Here is a 14,629-nt window from a genome sequence, read left to right on the forward strand (position 1 = left end):
TCTGCACTTCAACTGCATCTGAGTTGTTTCATTTAAAATTCATTGTGGTAATGTACAGAACCAAAATTAGAAACAAGTTGTCTCTGTCCAAATATTTATGGACCTAACTGTAAATCAGATTTGTTAGAGTTTGTTTTTATGGTAACTTACCATTACATAAGAAACAGGGTGAGATCTTAAGGACTAGGTGTGCTGCCTGGGCACATTATACATATATGTCCTTCACCACAGCTTCATTGACACAGTGTAGAACAGAACTGACAGAGTAGTCATCGTGTTTCATAGTATGTTGATTTTTTAGTTATTTTTGAAATTAAACTACTTATATATCCACCCATTTTATGAGTCCATTTTTACTACTGGATGACACAGAGTGGGAAAATGTCTTGGAAGTACTGGCTAAAAGGAAGATAGCCAGTACCGGACACTGGTCCATTGCATGTACTCTAATGGACACATGTATCCTCATTCACATTGCTCCTGTTTAGATTTGCCATTTAGTAAAATGTGTACATCTTTGGGATGTGTGAAAAACTGCCTAGAGAACTTTTGTGAAAGTGTGAAAAATGTGTACAAAGTGTGAACTAAGCTAGGAACTGAGCCCATGTCTCAGATATGCCATATTATACTGTTATTGAAAGGAAGATTGAGCAGTAAGACAGATGAGATGAGCATTAACAGACTGCCAAAAGAATGATCCACAAAACTGGAAGTGTTTTTAATAATATTAAGAATAAAGGGAACCCCAGAAATGAAACTGCTCTCCAAGACAAATCTGTTATATGCACACGTATCAGGGTCAAAAGTGCTGGCTGATTACAAGGTGCCAGAGCATACTGAGCATAATACACGAGCTAACCATGGATGGACAGCCAGTACATAGTGCTGTGACAGATGCTCTTAGAATTGGACCTGTTTTTTGCATTTCACCCCTTTCAAAGTTTGTATTATGAACATGAAGATAAATTCATAGAGAATGACACACATATTATCGAGATAGGAGGATATTTCAGTCCCTTTATATTCAAAATTTAAATATATATATCTATATATATATATAAAAAAAATCCATACAAGTCTATGTGCAGCTATACTTTTCAGTCAGCAACAGACACACTAAGTCGTAGGATGTAAAAAAGATTCATTTGTACTCTGTGCATAAAGAAGGTAAATTATTCTCTACTTTTAAACAAAAGCTATATTCAAACAATAAGGTAAGAACAACAACATGACAACCATGACATTACCAGTCAGATGTTGTGCATTGAATGATACCCTTTGCACACCACTATTAAGGAAACCTGTTATTAGTGGCATTTCTCCTTTGACCTCTTTCATTAACAGTTTTCTTCCCCAACAAAACTTCCGCCCACTAGCTGTCTTCTGTTTATGGTCTCATTCTCTGTTAACCTGAAAAACTGCAGTGCTTGAAAATCACAAGAAGGCACCTGTTTCTAAGATGCTGGAACCACTATTTTTTACACTACTAATACTTCTATAGTCAAAGTCAGTTAGATTACACTTCTTGCCACTTCCAATGTATGAATAACAACTAAACATTTTGACCTTGTCTACATGTTATATGCAATATATTGACTTTTAGTCATGTGATTGTCTGTTTTGTGGGACAGGTGCTATTTGCTAATGGGCAGACATACATAATACGTTAGCCTATGAGTTTTTGTGTATAGTATATTGTATATTCCATGGCCCAAATTGCATGCAGTTGTACTCGATCTCATCTACCTTGTCTGCCGCCTGTACACTTACATCACTGGCTGTACCTCAGACCTTACTTGGGGTCAAAGGCAACACCATCTGCATTCACTTTGCCCCACTCCGTGAGCCAGTCCAAACCAGGATCCTTAAGGAGACATACCGGTGGTTATGCATACAGGCCAATAGATTTTGGCAGTAGAGACGTGGCTTCTGTTTGCAGCTACGTGCTTTCTATCCACACCCCTCTTAGGTAATCTGAATGGCATTTAATTTCTCCAGCTTCTACCCTTTTTGTAATCTGCATTTTAGTTTCTAAACATACTGTTTTATATTTGTGTGACATAAAATTATTAGAATGACTGTTGTACTCATGAAATGCCTAAGCCCTAACAAATAATAACTTCACACTGTATGGTACATGTGATATTAATGACAAATCAATGGCTATTTTGTGTATGCAGATTGTGCATGTGCTACGTTTTAGGCCAGTTTCATTATAAAAGAGATTTGCTCTCAAAGGATTTGTTAACCAAGGAGTACTGTACAGTATATATGTGTATGTGTATGCTGTCACAAAAACGACCATAAGACGCTGAGAAGGTTTGGGGCAGCCACCCGTATAATTTTTCCTGGCTGCATAATTGAGTTCACACAACACAGTCCAAAACAGAACTGATTTATTATACACAGGATGGCAGCTTTAAAGGCCAGTAGAGGAAGTGATGTCATCAGGACCGGAACCGGAAGTGACATCATTGGCTGCCCCATAGCCGGGTGGGATTTCCCTAGAATGGTCTGCAGAAGATCGAGAGGAAGAATTTAGTGCACTTCGCCTCCCCCTGGTCTGGCGTGGAACTACATGTACTCAAGCCCTTTAGTTGCCTCCTAAACACGCGTGTGTGACAATATATCATTTATCAGTACTGGGATGTATGGGAAAAATACATTGCTCTTTCGCTTTCTAGTCAAGGTTTCATTTCAAAGAAAACACACCTTGTTATATATAGTAGTTCAAGAGATATGGAATAAAGTGCCTTAATGCAGTTTTCTTATTCAATTCCTTATGGCTATGGTGCTTCTGCCTTTCTGCTTAACCTTGAATGTGACATACTGTCTTATTTAATTGGATACCTCTGAAGAAGACGTTTTTGAAATTAGCTAAGTCTGAGAAGACTGTAACAGAGTTGAGTTCTGTTAAATATGTATACACTCATGCAGTATAGGTGTATGTTTCCTACCCTATTCACAGTTGCACAGTACACTTTGGATGCTATTTTGTGTGATCTTCATTGTCCTGTGTCGATTGCATATGCTTGTTGCACATGTGCTAGAAGAAGAAAGAAAGATATGAGAGAAAAAGAAACATAGGTTGCATTTGTAATTTGTAACAGTAATAAAAAGATACCTTCCGTTTTGTTTAATTAATGTGTTGGTTTCCTTATTTCATTTTTGTAAGCATAGATTCTGATGATAAACCTAAATCAAACAATACAGTAGTTATAGATGTATTGTTTATTGTGGGGTCACATACTGTACTTGTTAGAACAGGTCAGTTTGAGGTCACTTTATTCTGGGATGGACATCTGATGTAGAAATTGTAGTGCCCTGTCTTCACAATAAGGCTTAACACTAGAATCCCTGAAGCCTATGAAAAAACTTGTAATCCCAGCCCACCTTAAATCCCCTCGCACCTCTCCATTAGCATCTTTTGTTTTGTAAATGTGTTGATCAGCACAAGCAGCAAGCAGCCTGCTATCCCAGTCCCCCCACTGCTGAAGAAAGGGCAAAAGGTTCTCCCAGCTCAAATCTTGTTTATGTTAGTGTGAGGTGGCTGGAGTTGCATAGGGTAAATAATATATCGTTGTTTGGAACACATGCATTTCATGTGTGTTCCGTGTCTACAACGATCTACGTGTATGTAAATTTAGGATGACAGGAAATGTGAGAAATGCAAGAAATATTAAACACATAACTAAAAATGAAACCTTTTGTCATATTTTAATAATAATTGACAAAATGTAGACATGCTCTGTATAATGTGTGAAGACTGAAGTCCAAATATCAAATAAACACTTTCACAAAAGGTACAAGTATAATAAAGCAATAGAGTCTTCCTTAAAATCAGTAGGCATTTTTCAAGTATGTAGAATTATTTCTCATTTTTCTGCTGTTTTCATATACAGTATGTATTTTTTTTTTTTATATGGAAGCATTTATTTGTATTTCATCAATGTCCACAGATAGATAGTTATTTATGATTAGAATTCTGCTAATTTTTATTTGTTCATGTTGTGTTCCTAGATCCCATCTTTTCAGCTGTTAATTTTGCTGGATGCTATGTTAGCGGCCAGATCCTGGCACATGGAGACCACTGGAGGGAAGATGACTGCACATTTTGTCAGTGTGTTAGTGGAGAAGCTCGTTGTGTGGCAGCAGCTTGTGGTCATAGCTGTCTGAATCCTGTAGAAGTCCCTGGGGAGTGTTGCCCAGTGTGTGAAGGTAAGTGTTTTTGTTGTTGTGGATGTTGGTCACTCACTGTTTTATTAAAAAAGAAAGCTGTGATAGTTATATATGCACTCCTTTCAAGAGACAGCATATCTGAAAATGCCCTTCATACTTTTGATTTCAAATAATATTTTACTCCAAAGGTAATAAATCAGCCTGTTCATTTGCTAGTGGATTGTTAGAAATGTGTTGCCATTGATGAAGTGTTTGAAAATTTGAAACTATCTGTACATCGTGTGTATTTTTATATATATATATATATATATATATATATATATATATACAGTATATATATATATATATATATATATATATATATATATATATATATATATAAACTTGGACCTGAGAGTCAAAATAAGTGGGTTTTTTTTGTTTGTTTTTTGTAAATTGAGTTAAAACACAAATTTGATTGTTTGAAATCTGTGCGGTTATGTCATCACTTCAGGAATGCAGGCAGAGGGTAGAACAAGGCAAATATTTAAACGTAAATGGCTTTAATACAAACCAAAACACATATTTTATCAACAGAACAGGAACGGCTCCCTTGATTATGAATTGCCTCTATTGTGTGTCCCTCTGATCTTCTGCCAATTGAAGTGAATCATATGCTGTTTTGATGTTGATTGTTTAAGTAAGTTTCTCTTTGACCAAAATGGGCTGTGGAGTAAAACAATGTTTGGTAGATTACTAATTGTTAACATTTTGCCTTACATCACTTTGGAATTTTTGGGTTATTTTCACATTTTTTCTACATGTGTCTTAAGTTTTGTCTTTATATAGTAGAGATAAGAATTTAAAAACGCAAGATAACTTGTGAACAAATTCCCTGTTTGCTCTCTGTTTGGCCTTGAGGACTGTCATTATTGTGTTGATTGCTAACAATGTTTCGTCTATCTTATTTCATTGTATGTTGCAAAGAAGGGTGCTGTATTTGGCAGATAAATGATTCTGGTTTCTGTTCTGTAGATTTGCTAAGTGCTTAAAGGACTGCCAATGTTACAGACCTACTTCACAAACTATGAGATACATTGTAGAATGCAAAGATGCTGTTTAGCAAGAAATATCAATTAGAATGAAAAAGTTCAACCCTAACCTTTCTTTTTAATTTTAACTCATCTCAGGGCCATATGATAAAAGTAACAGTGGAAAATGAATAATGCCCCACGCTGAAGCTTCATTTTCCGTATGCAGCACATCACTTTAGGCCAACATAACTGTCTCACCTTTACATCTACCGTGGTGACGGCTTGACCTTAAGGTCTGGCACTTGCACGCTAGGGGCTTCAAGCAGTGATGCATTTTAGAGCAGTCATAAGCAATGGACCGGAATGGCATTCGACGTGACAAATGAAGTCTGCCTAAATGGATTTTTCTCAGGTTAAGGTTCTGCCAAAACTCGACAGTTGCCAGTGACAGTTCTGAAAATACAAGTAAAAAAGAAAAAAAAAGACTAACACGGTGCTGTTATTTTATGAAGCAATTGATCATGTACACAGTAAAGGGAGTATATTATAGACATGCAGATTTTAACAGGAAATTTTCTTGTTTTTTTTTTAAGTTTAAAACCAATGCCTTAATTTAAAAATGTACAAATGGAAAGGCCCTTTTCTCCTAAAATGTTTATATTTAAATATAGAGAAAAAAGTGTGAAGATACATATTGTTTTAGCAGGTTTTTTGCATGATCTCTTGCTCCCTGAAAAATTGCTTCTTTTAACTTTCAATATTTTGAAAGCTCAAAACCACATACATACCTCAGACAAGACAGCAAAGAATAAAACATTTAAATATTAGTAAAAAAGAACACTTAGCTTGATTTTTGCTACTGCTTTTAATTTTTTGAAACATTCAGCTGTCAAGGCACAGGGAAGCATCACATTATCAGAACCATAGTCTCCAGTACAACAGGAACTTGAACGAGTGTCTTGTCTGTGGCTGAGGTCTTTGCTTTTTAGTTGTGTCCAGCTGGCATGGTTCGGGCATAAGGCTGTATGGCTCAATGTGTTTCAACAGGAGAGCACACAGAAGTTAAACTATCGTGATGAGCAGACAACTATTTAGTGAGCAAACAAGAAGTGGTGGCTGCTTTTTTATCGTCTTATTCAAGTATTATTTTCAAATGATTGTCCAATTTGTATTTGTCGATATATATATATATATATATATATATATATATATATATATATATATATATATATATATATATATATATATATATATGTTGTTGCCCCATGTAACCTATAGTCAATACATCCACACACCAGGTAGAAATCCCAGAAATGAATTTCATTTCTTCAATACTGTGCACAAAGCACCTCCACCTCCACAATACACAATAATAATTCACAATAATCACAGTAATAATCAATAAATCCTCCTCTCCACCCAGCAGCTCTGTCGCACTTCCTCCCAACTCCGGCTCTCATTGCTTCCTTGCTGGGTTTCCCACAGTCCTTTAAATAGTCCTCGACCCGGAAGTGCTTCTGTCCTTCTGTCCATGTGATTCCATAGCACTTCCAGGTCAGATGAAAACTTTTATTTTTCTTCAGCCCGGAAGTACTTCAGTTCTTCCGTCCCCGTGACTTGTGAGTACTTCCGGGCTATAGGGAAAATAGAAATCCCTGTGTCTCCCTGCTGCGTCCTCTGATGGCAGCCACGGCATCCATTTGGACTGTGGAGTCGCACTCCATATCCCATGATGCTCCGTGGGAATCTGGGGCACCTCCATGCTGCAGGGAGAACTCCATCTAGCGGCCTGGGTGTATGGACCGGGATAAGCTGCCAGCCATCTCTCACAATTCCCTTTTCCCTCTCTCTCTGCGTAAAGAATATTTGGGCAATGTCTTGATTTTGGAATAAATGTTGTTCTTGACCTTCACCTCTATCTTTCTTTTTAGTTAGTCTCTGGATGTTTACCTTTGAAAGGGTCATTGTCTTGTAGCTCATAGAGTAATATTTGAGTTCAAGGCTATTGTCACATGTATAAAGCTACATTAAAATTCTTACTTAAATATCCAACCAACATGCAGCATATTTTCACTTTCCAGCACCACAAGAACAAGGTAAAATACTTTCATATGTTATTACAAATGAAAGCTAATCCTACAATAGGTGTATGGAATGTTAATTTAGAAGAAAAATACATATATGCATACCCATGTTGCACTGATATACTAATTATTGATTATATTTGCTGCAGACAGAAGAGATTTTTACTGTTTGAAATCATGACGGCATTTTCTGGGACTGAATGGGGTAAAATGATTGCAGAACATGTACAGAATGATTGCTGGCTGTGCTTCTTGTTCATTTTTGTTAATAAGCTAATAAGCACACAAGTGGTGAACACTGAAGTTGTTGCTCCTTTCAGAGTCCTTGGCGCTGGAGTCTGCTCTGCTCATTATTAATTGTCAGTATTCGGATACAATTTAGAAAGCAGTATCTGAAGAAATAGTGAATTAAAAAAAATAAAACAAAGTAAGCATTTAATGATTTTTTGCCGTATGTGGCATAGTGGTATTTTGTTCATAGTATTGGATTCATTTATTGCACAATATCTTAAATTTAAATATTTTGGTAGATTGTATTTTTTTAAATATCTGACTTAAAGAAACTGTTTAGCTTACAATGAGACTACAGTGGCCATTTAGAGCATCACCATCATATGAGAGATATGTTGTGTTTTAAAGTTGTGGGAAAAGGAACTACTGTACATGTGCTGTTACTATTGTATTATTAATGAATGTATTATTTGTTATTAAGTATTCTTAATTAGTTGTTATTCTACTATTAATTCATTGAGCTGAGGACACTTAACATAAATAACTCTGTATGCATTATAATTATTTATTTTTGTAATATTTAAAGCAAAACCCAATAAGCCAAGGAGTGGTTGACTTCAAGCCTTATTGACTGATTTATTTCACTGTTTCATTCCTGCATCAATGGGATCTAGAACCTATTATGGCAGCATCAGACACAAAGGAAGCACCTCTCACAAACATATGAAACATTCCTACATTTACACTCACTCATCCATCCATCCATTATCCAAACCGCTATATCCTAACTACAGGGTCACGTGGGTCTGCTGGAGCCTGGCGCAAGGCAGGAAACAAACCCCAGGCAAGGTGCCAGCCCACCGCAGGGCACACACACACACACACACTCACACACCAAGCTCACACTAGGGACAATTTAGACTCGCCAATGCACCTCACCTGCATGTCTTTAGACTGTGGGAAGAAACCGGAGCACCCAGAGGAAACCCATGCAGACACGGGAAGAACATGCAAACTCAAGTCTCCTTACTGTGAGGCAGAACTCAAGTCTCCTTACTGTGAGGCAGCAGTGCTACCACTGCACCACCGTGCCGCCCCACTTAGACAAAGCAATGTAATATTAGTGTTACATTATTGATAATAACAGCAGTGGTTTGATGGTTTAAGAACCCATTCCCCCTTTTTAGGTCTGAGTCTCTTTGAAATTTTGTAATACAGGTCGCAAGGCAGGAAACAAACCCCAGGCAGGGCGCCAACCCACCGCAGCAGTCACTCATATTAGAATAATTTAGAATCACCAGTAAACACAACTTCCTAATTTTTGGGCCATGAAGTGAATTCACAGTAACCAAGTTTCTACAAGGCTCTGTTTATGGGCATTTCAACAACAACAATATTTATTTCTGTAGCAGATTTTCATACAAATAATTTAACTTAAAATGATTTATAAGATGCCAAAGAGATAGTTACAAGAAAATGAAAAACATCTTAAATTAGGATTAAGAATAATAGTGAAAAATAATAATGATGGAGTTATATATTTTTTTCTTTGTTACTTATTCATTATTATTCTTGCCTATTCTTTTTTAATTTTTCTTTGCCATATTGTGAATCATTTTGAGCTACATTATCTGTATAAAAATGTGCAATTTAGATCAATGTTGTTGAATAAGTAACAAGTAATAAGTAACAAAAAATCTTTATGAGCTTACATAATACAGCAATGTAATTACCGTATATATACTCACGTATAAAACTCAAAACCTGAAAAATCATAAAATCAGACCCCGACTTATACGCCCGTTCAAAAATACGACACTTAATATTTTTTTTTAACATCTTTTAACATGTCTCCTCTAATCTCACATCAGTTTCTTAGACACATCGAATTTTGTTGCAGCAGCACAGTTACCAATTTCTTTTGCCACGTCAACAACTTTTAATTTAAAACCAGCTTCTTATTTTCTTCTGATCGAACGCTACATCGTAGATAAGGGATGCTCTTACGATAAAGGTATATGAGGGGGTGAGATACAAAAAACACAAATCAGTGCAAACATTGCTTCAGAATAGTTTGGGTATTACCGTGTGGTCATGTAGGCACAATACATAGAAAAAAAAGGCAGTGCACTCTGTGGTTATTCTCTCAGGTGAGTGGTACCATATCATAATCTTTTGGACTATTAGCATGAGTTTTCTGCATTTCACTTATACAACCAACATTATTAAATACCAGAAATTATACCGTAAAATCAAATCCCGATGGGAGAACTTATCCACAAGTATATGCGGTAGTAGAAAAGTAATGTCCTTGTATGCAATATTATATTAAAGTTTCTACAGATGTGTAAGGTCATAAGGGAACATGGCTGAGAGGACAGAAAAAAACAGAAAAACTCCAGTTAAGCTGGAGTAAAAAACAAAACCTGCAGGGGTTCCAAGGACCACCCAGCCACCACTGGGCATTCTACCTAATAAAACTGTTTCCCAGATTTGTCCCAGAGAATAGCTGGGGCACTGACATTCATTTGAACATCACAGGTGGCTGTATGGTGCTTTGATAAGGGGGTGGTGGAGCAAAACACCACCACAGAAGAACGAGAAAAGAAAGCAGAGATATTTAGAGATTAGTAAAGATTGAAAATCCCTGAATAATATGGTAATTCTATGCCTATATAGTCTAAAATGTAACTACAAAAAAAGCCACATCAAAAAAGTGTTTTTTTAGCCTTTTATTTCATGTTTACGGCATTAGACTGATGTATCTCTTTTGAAAAAGTATTCCAGATTTTTTGTGCAATAACAGCAAAACGGTCACCTCACCACTTTTTTAATGCTTAACTCTCTAATAAACAGGCCACCATTAGAAGATCTAAGGTTATGACTTGTAGTGCAGGAGGGACAGGCATGTCAAGATATAAGAAGGAGTAAGATTATTTAAGGTTTTAAACACCATTAGTAGTATTTTAAAGTCAATTATAAAAAACACAGGTAACCATTGTAACAATGCTAAAACTGGTAAGATGTGATCAGATGTTCAAGGTCCTTGCTGCTGCATTTTGAATTAATTGCTACTGATTAATGTCTTTCTTAAGTAGTCCTGGTAGGAGTGCATTACAATAATCTAGCTGACCAAAAACAAAAGAGTGAATTAATTCCTCAGTATCCTGTTCTTTAAGTGAAAAAATACAGTCCTATTAATTTGGTTATTGTGTGATTTAAAGTTTAGGTCACAGCCCATGATTGCACCTAAATTCTTTACCTCTACCTTGACTTTTCATGCTAAGAGATCAGGTTTAAAATAACTAAAAGTGGAATGATCCATTGGCATAGTCCTGTGCTCAAATTCTGCAGAGGTTACTATCTGTACAGAGTTCACGTGTTCTCTTTGCATCAGGTTTTACTCCAGTTTCAACCAGCATCTCTGGGACCAGCCCTGTTTGTGCGAGTGCTGGTATATTCATGAATGTGCTCTGTGATGAGCTGTCTCTTCACCAGTACTGCATTGCCTTATACCTGATATGGCTGTACAGACTTTGCTGTCTCACAAGCACATACTGAATTACATAGGTTCTATAATGCATAAATGAATGGGTAAATGGTGTCTCACATATGAAGTACAATGTAAGCTCTGCAGTGCTAAATAGTTGGAAAATTGATACAGGATAAGAAAAGAAAAAAAAAATACAAAATCTCCTGATGTTGAAATGGTTTCTTTCAGAATATTCACCTTCTCTTATATCCAAATAAAAAGACTGATTTTAACATAACAGTGAAAATGCTGCCTTGCATATTAGTACTGCATAATAATTTACTTCCATACAGTCATATCCATTAGATACTTTTTTTTATTTTTTATCAGAATGTTTCCTAACCTAATGCATGGAAAATGTCGATAAAATGAGGATTAGAAGCCCCTACTAAACTACAGATAGAAACAGTTTATTTTGGGTAATCCATTTCTTCAGCTAAATACATTTTAAACAAGGCTTTTTTTCCCCCTAGGGAAAATAAGATTTTAGAGCTCGACTTCAGAGTCCTTCTATTTATTGAGTAATAATGAAGGGAAAGAAATAGAATGTGAACTATGAGGGTGGATAGCATTTAGACATACTGGGAATGATAAGAATGTTTTCTCAGGGAGCTACATAAACATCTACTGTATAGTTTTGAAGATCTTGTGTTAGCTTTGGACGGATTCAGACAGAAATTGTTCAGCTTTGTGCATTCTAGTAATACAAGTCTCCCCTTAAGAGGCACTCATATGGCTTCTTTGCTCAGAAGAGGGTATCAAAGAGCTGAAGGAGTTTCTCTAATTAGCAGACGTTTATCACTAATTAAACCAATGTAACCAAAGATACACACTGAGCAGAGAGCCACATTGTTCAAGGCAAACGATTTGCATTAGGAAGCAGAGATGGAATCAATGTATTTAAAAGCAGTGCATGAATGAGTGCTGATCCATTTTAATTTTACATATAAAGATATCTACTTTTGCAAAAACAAAAATGTTCTTCCCTTCTCTTCCAGTGTTTCCATTATTTTAAATTATGAAAAAGACTTGGAGTTTAGAGTAGCAGTTAAGTTGACAGAATCCTTCATGAAATATCTTGCTTACCTTCTCCTATACTGAGAAGAGCTCACACTTTGAGGTAATTTGCTTTGTGTAATGAATTTGCCTCTAACATGCTTCCATTACCGCATTTAGACAGGAATTAGCAATTGTTTTTTAGCTGGAAAAATTTAATAGTCTTTTGAAATGCTTGAAAACAAAGCAAATCTATATCAACTTGATAAATTAATATTGACATATTCACTGTACTTAAAGCAAAGTCATCTATAGACTTGAATTAGGCAATGTTTAACAATGGTCCTCTAGGTCTGGCTTTGCAAATTTGTGCTTCTTGCAGCATAGATTATGCTATATACCTGTCATGTTTAAAAAGCATAGAACATCTTTATTTTCTAAAAAATTGCACTGTGGCCAGTTTAATTTTTATGTGTCTCGTCCAGCTTGATTTTGTGTTGTACCTATTACTGGTTCACTAAGTTTAATATGACTATAACCAATAATCGGTGAGTTCAGAAAATGGATAGATGGAATATGCAATATTGTAGCAAATGCTAAAAGAGATATAGTAACATTTTGTGAATGGGGCAGCCTGATCTTCACTAGTAGATTCAAACTCCAGAACAATAAAGCTACCACTAACACTTCTCCTACCTCAGCTCACAAGGCATCCCTTTAAAGGAAAAAAATGTTGCCTTCCCACAGTACACTGTTTAAGTCCCACTTTATAGTTGTGTGTGGTTTTCTTTTCAGTAACCTCTCTGTCTCTTTTTTTGAATACAACCTGCAATTATGTGGTCTACAGAAGGCTCTATTTAAAGTAAAATCCAATTGACTGATTGAACAGAAGTAATACTATTTTTTTTAACTTCACACACATTCAAATATCTACATAACAAACTTCCCAAAAACTGTGTGACAGCAGAAGACAATAAGTAGTAATGAGCACTATATAACAATAAAATAATTGTAGCTGACTGAAAGATTAAATGTTCACATTTTGTGTTAATTGTATCAGTGCGGTAAAATTAATTAAGGTGCTTTATTGGTAAAATGGTGAATTATATTTTCTAATGAGCTGTGATTATTTAATTTCTGAAATGTTTAATTAGATACTTAATATCCACAGTTTCCAGGCTTAATTTTCAGATTTCCTTTTTTTAAAAGTGTAGCTGTTATGGTGTTAGTTACACAATCCAGAGTATTAACCACAAAGAAAGGAATGTGTATAGTTCATTTCTAGGTAGATCTCAATGTTTTGCAGTTTGCTGCTTTTGTTTCTGGTTTGAAGTTAAGGTGCTGCATTTTATAGTGTGATGTGACATCACTAGTGGCCAAGGTTTGATTCCTAGCTCAATCACTTTATCTATGGAGTTTGTCTTATTGCTGTGCATGTTCTTCAGCTTCATCCCTTGCATTGCATCACCTCACGCCCATGTCTACTGTATATTTAAGGACTCTACTTCTCTATTAATTCTATATTTCTCTTATGTAAGGGCATTATTTATTTTGAGTACTATTTATTCATTATTATTCCTGTCTAATTTTAAACTGTTTTTGCTTTGCTTGTGACTGTTCTGTTGACATCTTGTAAAGCATGTTAAGCTTGTCCTTTGTATGAAAATGTGCTATAGAAATAAATGTTGTTGTTTTCCCAAATTTCTGATATCCCTAAATTCATAATGCATGAGTAAGTATCCGTGTGTGCAAGGTTAATTCTTGCCATGTACCAGTGCTACTGAAGAAGACATTTAGACCCTTTTGATCAAGTTGGTTCCTAGTGTTGGAAAGCATACCTTGATGAGTGCCCTTTGGTAGTGTTGGGGAAAAGAAAAAAGATGATAGGCAGGTCAAAACGGCTTGTTTTGTGATAGGTATTTTCTGTTGTTAATGACAAGTCCATGGATATCAACTTAATCCCTTAACTTTACACTGGACTTTCAAAAAATCCTTTAGGCAGGAAATAGATGGATTTCCATACTGTATTCCCAGTATGTGGTATTCTGTAGGTTTGGCTGGGAGTTTCTTGGCAGTGTTTTCTTTATATTATATCTGAAGATTTTTTTTTTCTTGGTTACCTGTGGGTTTAGAGCACATTGCTTTGTCCGAATACCTCACACTTTGTAAACAATCGATAGACTGGTAACAACTCAGAATGTATGAATAACAGGTTTGTTCTTTGCTGTACAGAGACAAATTGTCCCTTTTTATATAAGAGGATGGGCATGCAGGCAAGTTTAAAATCACCTGCTTCAATGTACCTTAACATTTCCAAAAATGCAATTTCAGTTTTTGCTTCATATCGGATCAAATGTAAGTATGCTATGTATTAGTACTAATTTGATTACAATAGAGATAATAATAGTAACATTATGAAATCTATAAGAAAGGAAGATAAATGTTTATTTTTAAACTCTTTGTGCTAATCAAGATCATGTGGCAAAATAAGATTTATATACAAAGTACAATTAAAACCATCTCTTCAATAACTTTCATCCATCCTTTGACTATTGTCCAACCATGCAGCTAAAGAGAGATTCTATGACAAAACT

At 35.7% G+C, this 14,629-nt stretch overlaps 1 protein-coding gene across 2 annotated transcripts in view; it reads left to right on the forward strand.

Annotated features, from left to right (window-relative positions):
* crim1 (cysteine rich transmembrane BMP regulator 1 (chordin-like)) overlaps window positions 1-14,629 on the forward strand; it is an 852,254-nt gene that overhangs the window by 501,441 nt on the left and 336,184 nt on the right. For both annotated transcript variants that reach the window (XM_039748389.1, XM_039748388.1), the window contains exon 7: window positions 4,021-4,218. In XM_039748389.1, the coding sequence (XP_039604323.1) occupies window positions 4,021-4,218 (198 nt within the window). The remainder of the gene's footprint in view (window positions 1-4,020; window positions 4,219-14,629) is intronic.

This window comes from Polypterus senegalus, chromosome 3 (genome assembly GCF_016835505.1).
Source record: "Polypterus senegalus isolate Bchr_013 chromosome 3, ASM1683550v1, whole genome shotgun sequence".
Classification (NCBI taxonomy): domain Eukaryota; kingdom Metazoa; phylum Chordata; class Cladistia; order Polypteriformes; family Polypteridae; genus Polypterus; species Polypterus senegalus.